The following is a 22,614-nucleotide window of genomic DNA, read 5'->3' on the forward strand; positions in this document are numbered from 1 at the left end:
TCTGTCCATAAATGTCTTGGTCTTGACTCGGCCTAGATCCCTAATGGTCTTGTCTCAGTCTTGGAGCACCCTGGTCTCATTTTTGTCTTGGTCTCGATTAGTGTGGTCATGACTCCAACACTAGTGGAATTAGATTAATAAAAAGAAAAATCTTATAAATCGAGAGATTTCAATAAAACACAGTGACATTTAAAAAGATGGATGCAGAGACTGTTAAACGTCTCTGTCATCCATAGAGCTGGAGTCTCAGCAGGAACATCATTATCTTCCAGTGGACGTACTTTTATAACCTTCAGTTCAGGAGTGTGCACAGTAGAATCAGTTCCACTAGTCACCAGTAGAGGGCGCTTCAGAGCTGCTCACAGTAACAGTACCTGTTAGACATGAAGTCAGTAGAACATGCAGCTACAGGCCTTTAAAGCTGCTCACTGTCTTTTAAATTCTTATTAACTAACTCTGTAGAGTTACTACATTTCCCAGAAGCCTGCCTGTCAGTTAACCACTCTCCTTTTGTTTATTCAGACTTATTCAGACTCTGTGGGACGATCGGTTTTTAAAAGCTCGATTCTTCAATGCTTTCTGCTCCACTTCCCTCCTGGTTTCTGGACTTTCTTCACACCACACTGTCGTTATCAGGACCAGAAGTCTGCAGAAAGACTTTCTTTATTCTCATTTATTCCAGAACTTTTTTGGCACGTTAGCTTTTAGAAACAATACTGCACCAACAGGCAGAGTTTAGTCAGTGTCTGCTTGTAGCTGCAGGCTGTGTGATAAAGTTAAAAGCGCCTGAAAGGTAACAGTGTTAACTTTTGATTGGCGATAACTTTACCGTCAAATATAAACTCCCCAAAAAAAGTTTGGAAACTTTATTTTGGTCACTTTCTTCACCCTTTTAATAATACTAATTGGTGTTGTATTATGTTGGAAAGCCTGATTAGTCCTCTTTACAACGAGGTATAACTTGTAAGGATCGTGTATTTGTGGCCTGAGCAACACCGCTAAACGTGTGGGAAGCGCCCCAAAAAAAATCTGCCAAAATCCCCTGCAATGTTCTTCTGTTGGTATTCTGTCCTGGCTCTAAATAAAGGGAGAGATACTTCAAAAATCAACTTCACACAAACTAACCACATCCTTTAAATACAAAATATGAATGGGAGTTTGCAGCTGTTCTGCGTGATGTTTTCTTCATCATTGTGTTGAAACCCTGTGGTGTTGATTTGCTGCACAGCTGTCCAGATGTGTTTGCCGTGTTTCCTCCTTAAATCCTTCTTTCCTCTCCTCCGAGTTTTAAACACATCGCACTGATTTAGATTTTTATTCAAGAAGAGGGGAAACGAGACTAAGATGGGCTGTTTTTCTAAACGCTGGATACACATCGTTCCTCTTTAACATCTGCTTTAGATCGCCGTTTGTGATAATGGAGGGGAGGGGGGGCAAGTATTTCTCTGCCCGTGTGTTCACAGTTTGTTTAGCTGAGTAGTGCCGTGTTCACAGACTGAGCACAGTTTGTTTTTCTGTATGTGCAGTGTGTGTGTGTGTGTGTGTTTTTGTGTGTGGTTATATGAACTTCAGGTTCAGGCCTTCACGTTGATGTGTTTCTGACTTTGCAGTATTTCCCAGGTGAACATCTTTGTGGGTTCTGCTCGCTCTCTTCAGGTTCGTTTGTTAAAACAGCGTCTGTAATGTGACGGCAGGATTTCTGCGAGCTGCTGTCCCTGTCAGGACGGTCGATTGTAGAGAAATGTTAGCGCTGATTCTGCAGCTTAATGCTCCATCTTTAAGAATGAAATGATGGAGTTAATGTTGACACAGAGCAGACACGTGTGTGGCTGATTAAACACTTCTTAGTCGATCAGTTCTGAATGAGTCATTATTTTTTATTATTTATTGTTCCTTGGGGATTTTCCTCAAAGTTCAGACACGTTTGACCTCGGTTGTATCTTTAGAAACTCCACTTTAATCTGTGCAGCAACATAAAAAGTGAATCTGTGTGAAACTGTTGTGTTTGTAGATTTTTAGTTTCTGATTGAGCGTCAGAGTGATGGCGGCGTTAAAGTAACGTGGTTGTCTCCTGTAACGTAGCTTCTCTCCACATGTATGTCTGTCTGAAGCGTCTGTGTGTTTTTCAGTTTGAAGTTCTCCGAGACGCTCTGCTGTGAATCGGGGGGCTAACGGGGAATTTGTGTTTTCCTCTGCACTTAAAAGCAGCCGAGCCCCATTAGCCGCTGCCCTCCTTTTTTTTTTTCTGAGCTCTTTATTTTCTTTTCCCCCTCCGCTGGATCTTTTCCGTCCAGTTGGCTCCAAACAAGACGTTCCCGCTCCTGTGAGACCCGTTCAAACACTTTAAAAAAAAACATGGAGGGGTGTAGAGGGGGGGGGGCGAGTCCTCAGCTCGTGTAATGAACATCAGTCGACTGACAGTTCAAGACTCCATCTGGACTTCAGCTCTGATGCTGCTGTGTGTCGGGATAATCAGCCTCATTCAGGTTTTCCTCTGGTGTCTGAATCAAAGACCATTCAGCACATTTCTCAACCAGAAACATTCTGCAGCTCTGCTCTGTTTCAGAAGCGTCAAACTCAAACATTTCTCCAACAGACTGAACTCTTGATCAACTCAGAGTGGAGATACCACGGCCCGCTGCACTTCATTATTTACAACAATTTCAGCTCCATTGACACTTAGAGATGCTGAAAAACAAAGTGTATCTGCAGTCTGTTGTTTCACATTTTCCTTACAGAGATTAAGAGATGATGCTCGTTGAGGACGCTCTGACCCAGAGATAACGACTTCAACAAGGACGAAACTCAATCGAGCCAAATTCAGTCATCAGACGTGTCTTCATCAGTGAATCAGCTGTCTGCCTCCTTCATGTGACGGCTGTCAGTGTGTCGTGATGATGTTGGGAGCGTCTGCGGGGGGCCAAGGGCACGGCGAGCTCTTCAAGGTGGACCCCCCTCTCTAACAAGCCGGCGCTGGGCCTCTGTCAAACCTCCATCCCCCCTTACAGCTCTGCGGCCCAAACACGGGCATTAATGCAAATTATGGTCTGATAATTTAATAACTGTGCCGGCTTGATCTGTCCTTTTTATTCCAATTATCATCAGGCAGGGGGTTGCGTTCCATCATCAGAAAATAAACACCATCGATCATCCTTGTAATGATTAGCCGCTGACAGGCCGAGCTACGCTTTGCATAAATGGACTCTAATGCAGAGCTGGAGAAGAGAGCGGAGTGTTTTTTTCTCTCTCGACGTTTTTTGCAAACTTTGGCTCGGCGGCGGGGTTATTAACCGTGCTGATAATCACAGCAAGACTCCCTTTATGTTGCGGAGAGGCGGCGTGGTTCGCAGCCAGCGAGGAGAGCCATTTCTTAAAGGATTACGTCAGGGGAGACTGACTCAAGCTCAGATCTCAGAGCCAAGACATGCAACCCAGGCCTGTTAAGTCTTTCCAGAAAGAGCGTGAAGGTGCCAGAAGCATCCGCGGAGCTGGCACGCCGCGCTGCCTCAGCATCAGGGCCTCCCTATTAACTGCAGTGGAAAAATGATGCTGCATTTCCCGCCTGTTGAAGCAGCTTGCAAAGAAAACAACCCCCTCCTCTCCTGGTCTGAAGAAAAAGGTTGATTTATAAACTTTGAGTCTTTAATACGGAGAAGAATAATGAAGCTGAGGAGGCCGTTCTCACCGTGGGGAGAAAAACATGAACACACTTAGATCAGCGTTGCATCAGGAGGTGAATGTTTGATGCCGTCTGTGTTCCTCTTGTGTACTCTTTGGTGAAGCCCTGAAGCACATAAAGAAAGACTTTGTGAACAAGGTGTGTCAACTTTCTTCACTCTGATTACAAGAGGAGAACATTTACCTATTTATGATTCCTGCTTCAAATGTACGCTGCGTTCACGTCTCTTGTTTTCACAGGCTATGAAATAATAGTGTTCACTCCTCGCTGAAGCCTTGTCTGTGCCAGTGATGGAGGAGGAGGAGGAGGAGGGAGGCGGGGGTTAAAAATTGAGACACAAACAGTGAGCGAGCAGCCGGCCTTTACACACAGAGCTGCTTTGTTCTCTGCTTTTTTGCTTTGTGCCTTTGAAACAGCGAGCAGAGATGAACTCCCCTCCAGGAGAACGTGTTTTCTCTGCCCGACCACAACGGGATACCATCCTCCAAAAAAAAAAAAACAACTTTCATGTCAAGATTTGAGAAAGAAATGTTCTAAAACACACAGCGCCGATACACAGCTGACCTTTTTGTTGTGCCAGATCAAAGATGGCCGCCCCTCAGGTTCAGGTGCTCCCTCGCTGAAGCTCGTGTGCATCGTCAATATTAAAAGATGTGCAGCTGTGGGACGTTTAGAAACACAGAACAACGTGAAATTAAAACCCATTCCTCAAGTCAATTAGTTTTCATACCACAGGACGACACAGAAAAGTTTTGGTTCTAAGTAAGGTGGAACATTTCAAAGTGTTTCCTGAGTACCTTTTACTTTACTGGAGCATTTCCTTCAGACTCGTTTTTGGTACTTTTACTTCTCTGCGTTTATCTTAAAGCAGCACGAGCTGGAAGGTCAAGATCATTAATACGACTATAGTCAACAGAAGTGATGCTTCTGGAGAAATGCGTCCAGTTTTTTGTTGTTGCTAAAAGTGCAAAATACAATTAGTGTTATCACAACCTGCTCACCTTTCCAGGTTCTCTCCCCTGCACCATCTGTGAGCCTGTGGAATCCCTCTCTTCTGTGTTTCCCCTCCCTGAAGGCACCTCCAGACCCATCCCTCCAAACTGGACCTGAGTTGAGCGGCTTTGCAGGTTTTCAAACCAGCACCGCCTGTCCTCTTATGTTTAGTCGATTTAAGTCCATGACATCTCGGGGGAGCTCGACGGTAGCACCAGACTCCGTCCTCAGGTTTGCTCTGCCACCGCTCAAGTCCTGAACTAGTCGTCGTGCAATCTTCTTACTCGTTTAAACAGAGATAGGTGTGTGCGCTGAATGTTTTGCGTGTCGCAGTGTGTTGTTGTTGACCACAGCAGAATCCCGACATCTGAAGTGTGTTTGTCTGAGTCATCCAGCGAGGCCTGCAAAAGGAGATTATGAGAATTTGTGCGCTGACGTATCTTTACACTTTGTTTACTCCAGAAAGCGCTGAGCTCATAGAGAGACAGTCAGAGAGTTACTGACGTATCACGAGAAGAATTTAATGATATAAAAGAAGTACCGGTGTGTTGGCAGAACATCATTAAGGAGAACAGCTGCAGATACAACGCTGTGGCGGGATGTAAAGTCCTCACAGTGGGTTCTAATCAGAATCCGGCAGCCGTCAGCAGACACCTGCTGGATGACACCTGGACCGTCCCGGCATACGTTTAGAGCTGTGAATCCTCAGAGAAGGAGGCCTGGGCGAGCATGAGGAGGAGAGGGCAGAGCGATGGGAGGTGTTAATGAGGACCTCCATCCTCAAACCTCCAGAGAGAGGAGACCGCGAGGACCCAGGAGCAGCGAGGTGACCTCCCTCAGCTGCTGCCGAGATCCATGACTCCCTGAAACCCCGACACCCCTGCTGCTCACTCCTCCTCACCCTCCTCCTCCTCCTCCTGCTGGTCCTGATCACAGCATTTCAACCTCATACTCAAACTCAAACTGACAGCTGATACACAACTTCCTGATGAGTTACAGAAAAGTCATTTTGATTACTTCGACTTCTCTGCTACAGTCTGTGGAGCCTGGTGGCTTTGAAGGAAGAAAATAAATCATCATCTTCTGTAACAAGAAGGTCTCTCTCTCTCTGCAGGGATCCTTTCTGTGATGTGGTCACACACTTAGAATAACAACCGGAGCCCGTCAGTGACAAAAATCACCGTTAAGATTGTTTCTAAACCCGTCTTCTGTCCTCGATAAACACACTGAACCTCTGTGCAGGAGCTAATGAGTATGTTCTCTCTCAGGTGTGTGTGTGTGTGTGTGTGTGTGATCAATGTAAATGACAGCGGAGACTCTGCCTGCATGAGATATCACAGATAATCACCTGCACAATAGTTTTGTAGCAGCTCTCAGTGTTGTTGTTTTCTAAGCGTTAATAGTCCCTCAAACAGATGGCATGTTGTTGGGAAACAGATGTTATTTTGCATAGGAACATATCATGAATATGCATGCTGTATTAGTTCATGACACTGAAGGCCTGGCTGATGATTGGCCGGCTCTCCCCTCCTCAGCGACACGAACACAACCTTTTAACTGTAGCTGCACGACGTGTTTGATATCTTTTATTTTCACTCATTTCTCAGTTTAATCCTCCCTGCTCTCTCAAAGTGTTTGTCAGAATTCAAACAACTTCCCACCTTTTTAAAAACCTGAAACGTCCCTCAGTCAACATCTTCCTCGTGCTGGTCAGCGACTGATAAATCCTGGGAAAGGCTGTTTGCAAACTGGTGAAACCCTGAACACTCTGTGCCAGGTTTAAAGCTGCGTGCTGAGCGTCTCGTTAGAGGAGCGGACCGATCGTTCCGTCCTCTAAGTCTTTCTCGAAGTGTTGACCTCAGTTTCTGGGGATGAGGATTATTCAGAGGGCCGTAGTTAATATTAAGCAGCGCTGACACGGAGGCCTCGGCGCTCGCTCTCGGCGGGGAGGTGGCCCTATTGAAATGAGAGGAGACGCCTTAATAATACATTTGTCCCTCAGGGGCCACACATGCAAAGAAATGTCTGCGTTTCTAGAACCGCAAGGTGATTTGGATGAATATGTGACCACATGACGGACACTTCAGGTATAATAATTCATGGCTTATGAAGTATGTTGACACTGAAGGCGGTTTTATTGCTGTTGGATGTTTTGATAGTTGAATGCTCCACTTGGTCTGGTTTGTGTTTTTAAAGATGTAAAGCCCTGATGAGGTGTGAAACTGGCTTCAGGATGTCTCTACTCTTTACCTTTCTTTGTGGATTCTTCTGTCTGGCTAGTCGCAGACTCATATTCAGACAGTGTTTGTGACGCGGGATCATCAGCGGGCAGAAAACAAATGGAGACAGACACTCTCGTCAAGTGCCAGTTTGAGCAGAAGCTCCTGAAATTGATTCCTAAATGAATGTCTGTCTCGCAGCCTGAGGATGAGCGGCTGAGCTGTGGAGGGGATTTTTAGATTAGTCTAATAGAAATGAATGAGGATCAGTGACTATCCATCATCCACTCTGACACGGGGAGCTGGAGGAGGGATGCAGCCTTGTTAGCCCGTCACATGTGGGATAATAACGCAGTAATGCAGAGAGCTGCCGATGTGACGAGGTGTCATCAGGAGGAAAGGGAGGAGGCGGGAGGTGGAGGTCAGAGCGCGTCAGAGAGCGTCCGCTGCTGCTTTCATTGTCAGAGATGGAACTGAGCTGCTGGCGTCCGTGTTGGCCCAGTGGTCACGATGTTGTTTCCAGCAAGGGAGACTTGAACTCTGAGCTTGTTGATGGTGGGTGGCCTCCTGCTGAATGGAAAACCACAGAAGACGACGATTTCCTTTGCAAAGAAAATGAAAGAATTCATTTTAAAACACCTGCTCAGGTTCCATTCTTACTTTGTGTGTTCACCTCTCGTTAGGCACATTTATCTCAGGTTGTCAAATTTTCAACACTTCATGATACTTTTTGATACCTCGATACAGTGTGGGTTATTTTGATGACACACTCGTACATATTCTGAACGAGAAAGAGAGAGAGAGAGAGCCCAACCGAAGCGCTAACAATCTCTCGTCTAATTCAGACAGCTTTCAAGTTTATTCATTCAAAACTAGAAATGACCCAGGAGTAGGTATGAGGACTTCTGTTGTTGTTGCCGAGGTAACAATGTGGTTTGATTGTTACCAGAATCATATCTCAGTTTAAAATCTGGACAACCATAAACCTTACTGCCGTCTCACTCTGGATGCAGGACAGGGTTTCTACTTGTGCCCCAGAGAGGAGAAGAAGAAGAACTTTAATATTTAGCAGGAAGTTCAAACCTCTTGATCGTCAGTGTTCAGGACACTTCTAGATATGACAAACCTCTCTGTACATGTATGGAACAGATGATCTTTCAGCTTCTTTGGTTTGATCTACAGGAAAATGTCCACCTTGACGAGTCGTCTTAACTACTTTGAGGGGAAGCTTTCCTGCAGGTGTGTGAGCAGCAGGCAGCTGTTTTCAGATTAGTCCGAGTGTTAGGAAAAGCTTCCTGCTCATAAAGAGTTTGTCCAACTCGAAGCCTCGGAGAGACGCTGGAGAATGCAGCGCTCGCTGTAAAACACATTCCTCCGAAACCCGTTAAACCCTCAAGCAAGCAGATTGTTTAGATCAGCTCCTTGGCTGCATGGTGGTGACTCTTCACTGATCCGCTCAGTTTTGAATGTGCAAATCTAGTGTTGGATCGATATTCTGACCTTCAGTGATACGTCGTCTACCACTGAGTATAGATAATTGAGAAGAGATCCCTTACATCCAGTCTTTCTGTTATCTGTGTTTGATTCTTGGAGGAAGTGAACATCATCGATTTCAGAGCTTCCTGTTGGTTGTTTCCCCCTTTAAAGGTACAGTGTGTAAAATGTTATGACAATGTTTACATTCAAATATCTAAATAAATTAAAAACTAAACCTGTTTTATTTATTTTATTGTCGAGTACTTACATCCCCTCAAATATTTCCAACAGTTAGCAAAGACAGAGAAATCTGGAATCTTGTAATTGTAACGGGACGTGTGTTGTTGTGGCGGCTGCCATGACAGACACGACATGTTTATGGTTGCCGTGGAAACACCGGATGTTAAATCAAAGGCCGCTGCATAAGGGAGTGTGAGCTGCTCCTGAAAGCTGCCGTACTGTACTGATAAAAACATTATGAAAATTATACTCTGATACATTAGCTCGTGTTGTAAACATATTCTCTTCCTCAGGTCAGTTTCACCCGGTCGTCATGACTACGGTCAACACAGGAGTTCGTTTTCACCAGGGTGCGAAGGGAGTAGTAGATAGAATCAGTTCTGTCAGTTTATGAAGTGGAACACAAAAAGTAAAAGCTCAGATAAGATAACTTACGCAGCATTTTACACTTGAAGTATTTTTACTGTTTATCTAAAAGGTTCCTGTGAAACGATGACTCGATGATCATTAAGAACACAGAGACACTCTTAGGCATGGCGGTTTTTCCAGGCAGAAAAGCGCTGGCTGTGGAATCGAGGCTCCTGCATGAAGTGTTTGTGCACTGAGAAGAAAAGCGCTGCATGTCCGTCCTGTCTCTATGACAACAGTCTGTACAACGGCCGCTGTATGAGCGACGCTGCTCCGTTACTCTTTACTGCATGTTTTATATTTAAGACGGTTTATTTCCTGATCAGACACGGAGCGAGGAGGATGAAGGTACAAGACACGGTCTGTAGGAGGCTAAAACTACGGGGAATATAAGACATTTGGGGAAAAAACATTTGGGTCAGCGACTTTCTGAAAAGTTAAAAGATTTTTAACTTGAGTGCTCAGAGCGGCCACACAAAAATGGCATAGAACTCGGAAGAAAAGACGCTGGGTGTTCGATTGTTCTCATGGCAGCCACCTGGCGCTGTGAACGCTCTCTACTAATTGAAAACAATTGAAGAAAGACGCTGGCGCTCAGAAAAAACTCCAGGTGGACACGGGGTTAAAACTGTTCCAGGTTTATCGTCCCTGACATACCATCGAGTAAAAGAAGCTCCAGATATGTTTGGCTGTCTGAGGATGTCGGCTCTTATACAAACTGAACTTGACTTAACTTGACCTTAAAAGATTTCAAGCGTTGTTTTTAAAATCTGCGCTTTAAAATCATCCTGTCTGGGGTTTACTTGCATCATATTTCAATTATTAAAACCTGTTCTTTTATTACAAACAATACTTATATTTATAATCCTGAGACGCGGCTCTCATCTCTGGCACTCGGTTATCTCCATCAATAAATGAAGGTGCTGTTAAAGCACAATCTCTGAGCGTCTTATCTCCACCTCTTGTTCGGGGCCTGGCTGGATTTCACAGCCCGAGGCGCTTTTCTCTCCCACTTCACATCTCTGAGAGAATAAGGAATTCCAGTGGCAAAAGCAATCACAAACTCCAGATCAAACGTATCCTCTGCTGAATTCCCTGACAGACTAAAATCATTTGTTCCTCTCGCTAACACTCAGCGCTGCGTCCCCGGAACCCCCCGCTCCTCTCAGCAGCTTTGTTTTATGTGGTTTCAGCAGCGGCGTCCTCAGGGCCGCTCTGTCAGAGCTAATATTGAAGTACACACAGGCTAACTGCAGCAGCAGCCGCTCTGCACGCGTCCCGCCTTTTCCCCTCCTGTTAGCGTCCTTTTTCATCAGCTTACCAGCGAGAATTTACATTATGTCAAGCCGGCTCTCGCTGGCGAGTTAAGACGAGGTCAGGGGGAAGTTTTTCAAAGCCGCCTTGAAAGAGGTCGTACGATGTCTGAAGAATGTGTGTAGCCTCCGTCTGACTCTCAACAGGAAAGGTTTGAGGAAAGTGCTTTTGTCGGAAAACGGTGCAGGATCGTGGCTTCAAAGACAAAAGTTTTCTTGATGAATTATTGAAGCCATCAACACTCTTCACACAGGAAGTAATCCAGTGACGGGCTGACCAATGAGGATGTTTACTCAGCTATGACAAGTGACAACTGATGAGGTGTTAGAAAACAGGAGATAACATTCTCCGTTTGGATTAATACCTGTGGTATTTAGGAGCCAAAAATCTCATGATGTATAGTGGGAACAGTACTGCGACACCTTGGAGGGAGTGGGTGTGGTGGTATGAATAGATCAAGACAGGAGACCATAGATTTGTTCCTCATTTCCAACAGTCACAGTTGGATTTGTAAGGATTTTATCCCGGGTTTTAAACGTGAAGATGAATCCTTCATTACTCTTAGCAAAGTAGTTTCTTTGTAACACAAACCATAATCTCTCCTGTGACATAATAATACTCAAACACCTGTCATCGAACCTTTCTTCAGTCTGTTCTGTGCAAAACCTGAAAAGCATCAGTATGAAGGACAACACAAACAGAGTTTAAAAAAATCAATGTCAATATTGTATTTCTTAAAAATGTACAAATGATATTTACATCAAACCAGCTCAACAAACTGGTCCAACAATGTACAAAAGAAAAAGTTTGATTTTTCCTCAAAAGTCTTCTGCTCTTCTCGCTGCAGCAGCTCGAGCGGTTTTTAATGCATGGGTTCATAATTCAGTCCCAGATGGAGTCTCTGAAGCCTGACTCTGACATGTCACAGTTCATCTCAGCAGTTAATTAGAGGACAGTGACGGCAAACTGTGATGATGGAGGAGGGGAAAAACAGAAATGAGCAACTTGATATAGAATAAAAATCAGCTCGTTTCATTTACAGTGTAAGTTTGTGCTGATGATACATTCCAAATAAGTAGGTATCAGATAATACCTGGAAGCATTCACACATTTTATATGTGACTATATGCACAGTAAGCACATGTTCTGGCTGAGCTAGGCACTTAGTAAACTTCTTACTGCAGACCTCTACAACAACCGACGGGATTCTGTTGTTTATTTACTAAGGCAAAACAACTTAATATGGCTTTTCAAAGACGTAGAAAAATGCCATTTTAAATGATACACAACTGAGACTGTACAAGAGTTTCACACTGCTGAGGCTTTTTGGCATCCAATCACATCCATCATGAGTTGTTTGAATGTTTACCGGGCGTAAGTACATTTCTGTCAGAGGAAGCAGTTTGTTCTGACATGTGGCTAAGACATCAGGTTGAAGAACTTGCTCTCTTCTGACAAAGCAGTTAGCAGTGAGCTCATGTCCCCGATGGCCATGTTACCCGTCCCCGTCTGCACAGAGGGCAACGTGACAGAGTTCCTGGGCGTCGTCAGTCGGGAGGAACTCTGGGACAAGTTCTGGAGCAGACCTGGACTCAGGGTTCCCGACACGAGGCTGGAGTGATCTCCATCGTCCAGCATGCTTTCAAAGTCTATCTGCTCCTGCTCCAGTGCTGAGTTACAGTCTGCAGTCCTGGACGCCGTGTTGTTGCTCGAACTGGAAGACATGGCATTGTTTTCAAAAGGAGGTACATTCACAACCGGAGAAACAAGATGGTCAAAGTTCCCGTTGGACTCCAGTACTTGAATCTGCCCTGTGTAGTACACAGTGTTGTTATCAGTGTTGCTGCTGCTGCTGCTGCAATTAAGTCCAAAAACTCTACTGCTGGGTAACTTAGAAGAAACACCAGGGTCTGCATTACTTGAGTTCCTTGTTTGCTGCATGACCTTTGACCCAGAAACATGCCTGTTTAGAGGTTTTGGTTCTGTCGGTGGCCTCGGCTGAGTATGGCTCTGATTGCCACTTTGCAAGGGATTCTGGGAGGCCAGGGTGCAGTGTTGCTGATCTGAAATCATGATTGATCTGTCACAGTCCTCAGTTTTAACTTGCACAGGCTGAAATTTGGGAAAGTGCATGTCCATAGTGTCCATGTCCACTGGCTCTTGTTTGCATGTGGGGCTTACTAAGCTTCCAGTGACTGCTGTTTTGTTATTACAATGTTGATAAGTGTTGTTACCATTCTGGTCATAGGGACTCATGCCCTCCCTGAACCTGTACTGACAGCCAACTGCTTCATTCAGATTTGACAACTGCTGGAAACTCTGCTGCTGGAAGCAGTTTCCTTCAGGTTTAGTATTCAGCTCTTTGCATCTCTGCGGGGTTGTCCTTAAGTTTGGGATCATCTGCTGATTGGAGCTGACATTGGTGTGGAAAGGTCCAAAGTTCTGGTTTTGCTGGAGGACAGCTAGGTTTTCTCTGACTTGTGGTTGAGGATACTGCTGATCGGCATCCAAGGAGACTGCAGACCCTCTGGTGCACTGACCAAGAACGTTGACCTTACTGTCCTGGGGTGAAGATGGAAACATCTGTCGTTGCTGTCCTGGACTCATGCTGGAGGCGGCCAAAACCTGATCAGGTTGGTTCCTGTTGGTGTTCCCTACCGCCATTCTACTTTGATAGTACGACTGCTGCTGGAGATGTGAGTTTCCTTGGATGTATTGGTGATTGTTTGGCACCCTGTTGTTGGTTTCTCTGTTGTCAGACAGTACCAGGTCTTCCTCAGGGATGTCATTCGTTATCATTTCCATGGTTATATTCTCTGTAATGCTGGGGGGTCTCACACTGTAAGGGTGGCGATGGGGACTAACATCTGAGCGGAGGCACCCTTGCTGGGATAAATGTAAGTGATCTGCAGCAGGAGGCGGATGAGGCTGCATGGTCACCCCTCCCCTCAGCGTGCCCATGCTGTTGTAGCGCTGCATTTGGTTCTGGCTGATATAATCTCTGGCCACACGTCTCACGGGGTCACTGGCTCGGCGGGGGATATTTGTCGGGACCTCATGAGGCATCATGCTCCGTGAGTTGTAGTTGCTGTACTGCCTTGATGTCAGACCTTTGTTGGTGGTAGAGGAATCCTGGGAGTCCTCGTAAAAGGCTGTGTTGGTCTTCAGACACATTCGGTCCATGTATGGAAGAGGTGTAGGCGGTGCACCTCCAGTGGCAGCAGCGTATTTGGCCTTGAGGCGATAGTGCTGGGCTGGGGTAAGGCTTAGAGGGCTGGGAACACGTCCTCCACACCCTCCTGCTCCTCCAGATGTCCCTCCACACTGACTGGTCTGACTGGAGCGTCGGGACATGTCTGCAGAGATGGGGTCATAGGAGTCAGCAGAGCTGATGTTGCTGGGGCGGTTGGCACCAAACTGCGAGGCCTGGCTTGAGCGCCGACTAGAGTAGCAAGGGGAGATGCCTGAGGAGCGGCGGCTGAGGGTGTAAACTGAGCTCAGGGTACTGGAAGTGCTGTCTCTGCGCTCTGAAAGGTTTTCCAACAGAGTAGTTTTACCAGAGCTCAGATCACCCAAGCCAGAGCCAGGGAAGGATCCTGGACAACCACTGATACTTGGATTCTCCAGGAGGGACCCTGCGGATAGACAAACAAGCATGTTACTCACTTATCACGTTGTTGAGCTATTTCCAGCAATCAGGCTCACAAAACCCAACCTACAGTAAAGTATGATATCTTCTCAGGAGTTGGTGGAGATCAAGAAGATCTGTACTCACCGCTTGCTGGTATGGGTGGGAGCTTGGTGCCCAGGGCCGGGGGTGTCGGGTTGCTGGCCCATCGACACGAGTCCCTCACTGTCCTCAGTTTCTCCTTCTTCAGCTGTTCCAAGCGCTGGCTGATGCCAAACTGCTTTCTATAGTGGAGACCCAACACCGCCATCCCGCCGTTGGAATGGTCGCAGCCAAAGGACTCCACGAAGGGCAGGTCGTCCAGGCTGCTCAGGTCTCCCAGGCTCCCCCCGCTGTGTGCCGCCATTTCTACTCCACTGTCATTGTTGGTGGCACTGCCAAGTGGTGATGGTTCGCTGCTACATGATGACTGACCGCCAGGGCTGGACTGATACATCTAAAAACAGGGAAAGATATGTGGAAAGAGTGACGGAGGAGAGGCAGAGGGTGAAGAAAAAGAGGGGAGGAGATAAAAAGGAACATGAGAGGAGCAGAATAAACATGGCTGTTAGTCCTAAAAAATGTTTTTCTTTGCAGAACAAAAGTAGAACAGTGGTTAACATGGCACAGAGAACAGTGAATCATTGAATCTTTTATCCTCCCCCGGCTTAATTGTAAATAATGAGTGTTTTTGGGGATGGGGTGAAGAGGTGGGGGTGTACCACAGATTACAGGCTGTCTTAGTCTGTCTGTGAATTAAAAATGGGCAGGATGAAAGGCAGCTTGAGCCGAGCCAGGCCAATAATCACAAGATGTTTCTTTCTCTCAAAAACTGAATCATGATTGTGGAGGCTTCTTGAACATTTAGGTGAGCAAGACACTGTGTTTTGGTGAGATTTATAGATTTTTCCTCATGGCTGGATTTATCTAAAGCACCAGCAGAGTACCAGAGCCAAACAGTGCAAAGATGTGACTGATCTCGAGTCTTTTTCTTATGAATTGGAATAAATGGAGTCAATTTCTGACGCACGAATAATTGACTTTTTTCTTAGAACAATACCAGCTACAGTATGAGTATCTGTCTGAATTGGCCAGCCTCAGTTTCCTGCCAGATGCTAATTTATTCACCGCTAAAAAGCTGTCTTGATCACAGCTTGATAGTTGGCTCTGATTGCACAGAGCGCGCAGTCCAATTCCCAGAGTTTGAATATTAATCCTGCAGTGGCTTTTATCATGTTGAGCCTCTGTGACGTGTGTGTGATGGCTCTCCACTGTAGGTTTAAAGTGTAAAAGTGATGCACACGATATATCACAGATCACATGCAGTATGAGTAAAATCCTCCAAATTCTTAGACAGTGTTTGCATTTGAAGAAGAAACTGTCACCTTCAATACAAAAGGTTCAAATAGTTATGGATGTAATTCAGTGTAAGAAAATGTGCCAAGCTTCAAACTTCTTTGTCTGCGTTTATTTTCTGCAGGAAATCTGACCTCATAGCCGTCCTAATTCCTTTTCCAAAAATTTAAAATATTTAATGGAGGAAAATGGCCAAAGATGGTAACGATGGCATAAGATGCGACATAAAAAGCTGCAGGTGAGCTCACCTTAGTAAGGTCTGTCCGAGAGGAAAGTCAGAAAGAGAAGAATAAAAACAATCAAGCAGCAGGCAGAGAACATGTTAGGATAAAGAGGCATGCTTTCCACTACAAGAAAAACTTTCCTTATTTATTTAGATCAGCAAACTTAAAAATAACTTTTCTTACCACAGAGTTTTCAGTCTTGATGTTTTTCACGTGCAGGTACTCATCCACGCCTCTAGGGGAGCTGTTGTCTGATATCTTGTCCTCCCTCTGGAATTTGTCTCTGTTTCCCGCCTCGTTCTCGCCGTTCTCCCTGGGCGGCCTCGGCGGCAGGTCGCTGCGCTGTTTCTTGGTGACGTGTGCCTCCGGGCCGTGAACCGTCTTCACGTGCTTCCTGAGCGAGCTGGGATCTGTGTAACGCTTTGTGCAACCCGGGATCTTACACACGTAGGGTTTCTGTGCAAACAGAGAAATAATCAGGTTATATTGAAGTTAAAAATTATAAATTTACATTAAATTAAAAATCAGAAAGAACCGAGCTGTGGAGGGAACGTTTAGGACGTTGTGTTGTTAGATTGTGATGATGTGCGGGTCTGTGAAGGGTTAATCTGAGCGTACAGTAAGTGTGTGTTGTTGCACTGTCGCTGTTTCCCCCCCTGATAGAAAAGCTCTGAGTCTCTGAAACGCTGCCAGGTTTCATTTTCTATTCACCATCTGCAGGTGGTCCCACTCAGCCGGGAGCGGAGGGAGGGGGAGGCATTATTTGCCCTGATGCATTGTGGGCCGTCGTGCTCATTATGTCTACACCTCGTTATTTACTCACAAACCTCAGCGGACGAACACAGAGGGACTGAAGCAACAAACAAACAGTTGTTTACATCTGTACAGAGAATAAAACAGCAGGGAGATTTCCCCCTCAGTGCTGCCTGACAGGAAATCATCTCCGTTAAGAAGTCAATTTAAGACAAAGATGAACTTGTGTCTCCCAGGAATGTTTTCCTGTGACAACGGTCGGCAAACGATGAAGCCTTTCTGTGCGTGTACCTCGTTGGAGTGAGTCCGGTTCTGGTGTTTGGCTCGGTCCGAGGCGTTAGAGAAGGCTTTGTTGCATCCCTCGTGCTCGCAGACGTACGGTTTCTCTCCGGTGTGAGAGCGAAGGTGTGTTTTCAGATTCTCCAGACGGGAGTAAGCCTTGGCGCAGCCCTCGAACTGCAAAGGAGCAGACAGAAAACAAGAAACGTGTTGATGTTGACGTCTCGTCTCGTCTAATGCAGCGTCATCTCTCAACTTTAAGGACAGTGATGAACTTCTTACAATGGTTAAAACATCTAAAAAACGTGTTGAACTAAAGCTGAAGTCTGTTTTTTTTTAAAGGCAATGAATTACACTAAGACACCAATGTCAATGTGGACTGAATCATTTCAGCTGTGGATAAAAGAAACATTATTCAAGATGTCACTTCAGTCAGGGCGCCAGTTTCAGTCTTCTGATGTTTTTTAGACAAAACGAGCCTTTAGTTATTCCAGAAGAAAATACTATTCCAAAAATAATCGGCCTCATTTCTTATATATGGTTTAAAACTCGTAGATTTTTTTTTTTTAAACTCTTTGTGACATAAAAACATGTGCATCATTTTAAAGGAACTCCACAAAGATGGAGTCGGAGTGTTTCTACCCAGGTGTGTTTGAGGAGTTTGAATTCTTCTGGATGAAGAATCAGTTTAAACAGACACAAGGAGATTTATATTTTCTGTAATGTGTGTTGAGTCAAAGAGGAAGGAATCCTGCCGTCTCCGTGGTGTGTGTGTGTGTGTGTGTGTGTGTGTGTGTGTGTGTGTGTGTGTGTGTGTGCAGAAACATGTGCGGTTGTCGGTGTTTAGAGAGCATGAGCTGCCGCCCTCGGGGGGCCCGTGGGGGCGCCGGGGCCATCCGTTACCCACCGTGCACTTGTGTGGTTTCTCCCCTGTGTGTCGGCGCATGTGAACCACCAGCATGTACTGAGCTTTGAAGGGCTTCTGCTCCCGCGAACACTCCTCCCAGCGGCACACAAACTCCTTCTTCTCTCCGTGGATGTGGTCATTATTGATGTGCTGTGGGACAAGCACGCACACACACACACACACACACACACACACACACACACACACACACACACACACACACACACACACACACACACACACACAGGAAGAGAGAAATGAGCAGTTTTCTGCAGAGAGTTGTCCACTAAGAGGCTCTCATGTTGTTCTGGGCAGAGTTTTTCTCTGAAGATCTGTCTTCTGAGAGTCTCTGAGGACGTCTGCAGCACACAGAGGTGTTACAGTCACACTAATTAGCAGCAGCTTCTTCAAATCAGCCAGAATCAAAGTCCAGTCTGAAGTCTAAATATTCACTCTGATTTCTGCCCTAAAGATCACTCTGTCATTCTTGTGAAACAATCTTCCAATGTAGAAAATGTCCTGCGTCTTTTTCTTGATTTTACTCAGGCTGCATCTTCAAGATCTTCAAGGAGCATCACATGAATTAAGTTAAAAATGAAAGAGCTGAAAACTATTTAGTTATTTAGGATATTTATTGTTCTATTCCCTGAAACCATTTTTGTTCAACAAAACGTTTTAAATCTGCAGAAAAATTTGCAAAACTAGAAGGGGGGGGGGGGGTAGTTATACGCACATCACGTCGTTGCCGGGCCTATTGTTAACCAAGACCTAGACATACCTGAGACCGGAGTGCTCCAAGACCAACACCAAGACATTTAGGGATCAAGACCGAGACAAGACCAAGACCATAAATATCACTGAAAATCATCATCCTGTGTTTAGGAGGCGTGTCCCTCACTCAGACTGTAGGTAGCGGTCGTAACCGGGGGATAAAAATCAAACTATGAATGACTTAAAGTTATTTGTTCTTTTAAAAAGAGGAGTTTTCCTTCTTATCACAGTAATGACGTGAGAGGAGACGATCAGTGGTGGTCTTGATTTCAAATCTGGAGTCCGCCTGGTCTGAGACCGAGACAGAGACCTTCAAAAAGTGGTCTCAAGATCTTCTGTTAAAGGATTCTCTTAGCTTAGCTTAGCATAACGACTTGAGACTCTGTAAATGTTTATCCTGTTATCTGAAGAGGAGTCAGAGCCGCTCTGTGAAGGAGTTTATTAGAGGGATCATATCAACGCATCAGAGTCCTGTTGGTGATGAGAGGAGCTGCACATAGCAGCTTTAACGCCCCCTGACCCTCACTAATCCCCTCCGCCCCCCCCCCCCCCCCTTCCTCTCTTTGCTTCACTGGAAGTGAGGAATGTTTTAGACCCTTTTAACCAAGACTCTGCTTGTTGTGATGTGAAAAACACAATCTGAAGACGGTTTGGAGGACAGGTCGACAAACAGGCGACAGTTTGACACTTCATGTCAGAAAAAAATCTGAGGAGCTTTTCTGATCAGTATCGAGACATCTCAAGTTTCTGCTGAAGTTTAGACTCAAAGTTTGAGAAGGATAACTGAACTCAAAAGGTGAGTTCAAAGTGTTACCCTAAAGAAGCTCTCTGCATGCATGACAACGATCGTGTTTCAGACGTATCACACCGTCTGAGTTTAGGAGGATTCAATCTATTAAAAGCTGGTTTTAGTGTTTTAAAGATTTTTGTCTTTATTGCAGAGAGACAGGAAGTGTTGGGAGGAGAGAGAGGGGATAATATCCAACTCTGGTACCATTGTGTGTGCAGACAATCAATCGGCTGTTTTGACAAACTCTGAAATGAACGACATCAAAAAGGGACCTTTGTAGCGTCCCTTTGTTCACACAGTCATAGAATCTGTGAGAGTTTTAAAATCTGAAGTTTGGAATTCCTGCTCTGTGGCGTCTTCAGATCGATTGTTCCCGCTGTCTTGACTTCAGTGAGCGGGTTTGACGTTTGAAGGGAAGTGGTGTTTTAAAGACTCATTTTTATCCTCATTATTCGGTTGTTTGTTACGTAGCCGGACTCCAGATTACAGGATTTGTTTCTCATGTGTGGAGAGGTTTGTTTACTTTTTTACACACACACACACACACACTCACGTGCACGAGCTGGTCTTGTGTGTCGTACTCTTTGCTGCAGCCCTCCCAGTGACAGTTGGTCTCGTAGACGGCCTCCGGCTCCTGCTTGCACTCGTCCCGATCCACGTCGTCCTTCAAGTCCAACAAGCTGCTGTGATGAATCTGTGGGAGACGAGACGTTAAAGCGCACGCTGACACACTTCTGTTTGAGCGTGTGGAACACATGTGGAAGAGTTTTAGAGCCCAAAGCTGTGTGGACTCCTAATCAGCTGTTTGTTCTAATGTTTGACCTGACGGGAACGCCACAGACACTCAATTACAGATCCAAGTCCAGCACGCTTCACTGGACTTCAAGACGTTTGTTTTGACAACCGCCACCACAAAAACACACACATGACTGTTTACAACTCTCGGCTTCCCTGTAATGAAGCGGCGTGAACCTTAACGAAGCAAATAAAACATTTCTGAGTTTGTGTTTCAAACAATGAAAAACGTTTGATCGCACTCGGGGTCAGAGAGAGTTCTACAAAAACTCCACCAATATGAAGTCTAAAAACTTCAGAAACAAACGCTCGATGCTTTCCAGAAACCTCAACGTGGAGCGCACTTATCTTAAAAACAGGATGCAACTTCACTTTGGGAAAGCTTCTTAAACTTCCTGATTGTCCTCAAGTGTCCGAACTTATTTAAATCCCTCCTCAAACATTTAAAAAAAAAAAAAAAGTTCTTAAAACGTTCCTCGTATCGTAAACGTCCTATCACTCGAGGTCTGAAACTCAAAGTGTCCTCACAAAGACAGCTGAACACGAGAAACTGACACTGAGCTTGTCCCATACGGCTTCCTGTAAGCCTCGCCAACAACACACACACACACACACACACACACACACACACACACAGAACGTGCTGACTGCAGCATGTTTGTCTCTGCCCCACGCACGCTATCTTCATCAATTCTGGTGGCCCCAAGACGACTGCGCGCACCGCCGTCCCCATGCATCAAGCCCGGAGCTGCCTCGCTATCGGAGAGGAGCCGCAAATTTGTCAAAAGAGAGAAAAAGGCTCCTCACATGACAATAAAGCCCGGCCAATATTTCATGAAAATGAAGTGCTCTGGCACAGTTTACAGTGGCCGGGGAGCGAGGGGGAGGGGGGAGAGGGGGAGGGGGGGGGGGGGGGTGCAAAGCTCTTATCATGTGGAGATTTTCTTTATCTGAGACGTCTTTTCCAGAGGGGTCACAGAGGGCGCCATGGGGCCGCCGTGTGAGTCGTCACGATCGAGACACATCGAGGAGACAGGAAAAAAACGATGAAGAGAAAGAGGAGGTCATCGGTTTTTTTTTAAAAATGCCCCCGCTTATGATTACAAAGCGCCAGAAAAGAAATGATTCATGAAATATTTTAACTTTTTAAAAATGCTTGCGAGAGTGACGGCATGTTTCAGAAGGTCAAAGGTCACCAGGGCCGTACACAGATGTCAGATATGTCCCTAAAAGACCAACACACCCAACTTCCCCTAAAACATTTCAGAGTCAGAACTCAGAGAGAGAGAGAGAGAGAGAGAGAGAGAGAGAGAGAGAGTGGGGAATGACGAGCGGGAAAGGAGCCACAGGTCGGATTTGAACCCGGGCCGTCCGCTTGAAGGACTACGGCTTCCGTACATGGGGATTGCCCACTAACCACTAGGCTACCGGCGCCCCAATAAGCCCTTCTTTAAAATGAACATGTTTCTTTGTAGTCCAGTTTAAAAAGTGTCTTTGCTTCTCAGCAGACAGGAAGTGAACCTCGCCTCGTGTCTCTGAAGAATCTGTCACATGCACGTTGAAAGAACATTAAAGGTCAGACTTCGTACCGGTGAACACGGCGATGGCGGCCTCAATCCCTCCGCCTCGCTCTTCACTTTGGATCTTTTGGTCATCATGGGGTCGACGGTGCTGCTGACCGCCGGGTCTCCACCGTGGTTCTGAAGACGGGAGAGACAGATTCAGGATCAAAACCCAGAGACAAACACTTCGACCTCGCCTTGTAACGGAGGAACAAACACAGCATGGCGTCCGCCGCGTGCCCTCGCTGCCCGCTCACCTACATTTCTAAAGTCGGGCTGAGTCACAGCTGACTGGACTCTGACTGGCTGGGAGAGTAAAACCACGTTATGAGCCTGTGGGAGGAGGGGAATCATGTGTTTCATGTTCACCTCGGAGGGGACGCTGCACACGCTGAGGCCGTCACCGCAAATCAAAACAGCATAACGCAAACACAATCCACCCGAGGACAAACCGTTTGAAACCCGAGCGGCTTCATTCCACTTCTGGTGAAATAGTTTGTTCAGACAGAAATACCTGGAGGTTAAAGGGGGGGGGGGGCATGGGGGTTTTCCTCCAGACAGTGATTCATCCAGAGAGCCTCAAACACACCAAACTCTCTGGGATTCATTTTAAATAGAGTTCAAAGATTTTAAAACTTTTTCTACTTTTTATTCACTCGTTGAATTAAAGGAAAAGAAAACCTTTTTTTTTTTCGTGCAGAAATGTGGATTTTTGAATTCCTTTTCCACATTTCTGCACACAGAGCGATCTTTGGAAACATGAATATGATTAAATATTATAAAGGTGTTTTTACCTTTGACGTCAGGTCGTTGTGGACGGAGGGGGGCAGCGAGGAGAGCCCGAGGCCCGGCTGGCGGCTGGAGAAGGAGGGCGGAGCCTGGATGAGAGGAGGGGTGTGACCGAAGGCGCTGAGCCCCCGCTGCTGGGAGAGGAGCTGCTGGTAAGCCATCGGGTTGATGGGATGAGGGAAGGGGAAGGAGGGACTGACAAAAAAGAAGCTGAGGTTACAATCGGCAGGGAGGTAAAGGTCAAAGAAGAAAGACGTGTACAAGCAGGGGAGGAGGGGAAGAAGAGGAACAAGGAAAGAAAGTAGGAGATGAGTAATGAGTTAAGGACCCTTTGGAGGATGTAAAACAAGAGCGGCGAGCATAAATGAGACGCAGAGAAAGATAAAGAAGAT

General features: G+C 45.9%; 1 protein-coding gene across 1 annotated transcript in view; it reads right to left on the reverse strand.

Annotated features, from left to right (window-relative positions):
* Positions 1–10,623: 10,623 nt before the first annotated feature.
* LOC109994740 (zinc finger protein GLI2-like) overlaps positions 10,624–22,614 on the reverse strand; it is a 43,522-nt gene continuing 31,531 nt past the window's right edge. Inside the window, 8 exon segments of the mRNA XM_020648200.3 lie at positions 10,624–13,964; positions 14,105–14,453; positions 15,760–16,032; positions 16,621–16,785; positions 17,516–17,665; positions 19,630–19,770; positions 21,461–21,571; positions 22,228–22,417. Of these exon segments, the coding sequence (XP_020503856.2) occupies positions 11,749–13,964; positions 14,105–14,453; positions 15,760–16,032; positions 16,621–16,785; positions 17,516–17,665; positions 19,630–19,770; positions 21,461–21,571; positions 22,228–22,417 (3,595 nt within the window). The 3' untranslated portion in view covers positions 10,624–11,748.

This window comes from Labrus bergylta, chromosome 24 (genome assembly GCF_963930695.1).
Source record: "Labrus bergylta chromosome 24, fLabBer1.1, whole genome shotgun sequence".
Lineage (NCBI taxonomy): Eukaryota > Metazoa > Chordata > Actinopteri > Labriformes > Labridae > Labrus > Labrus bergylta.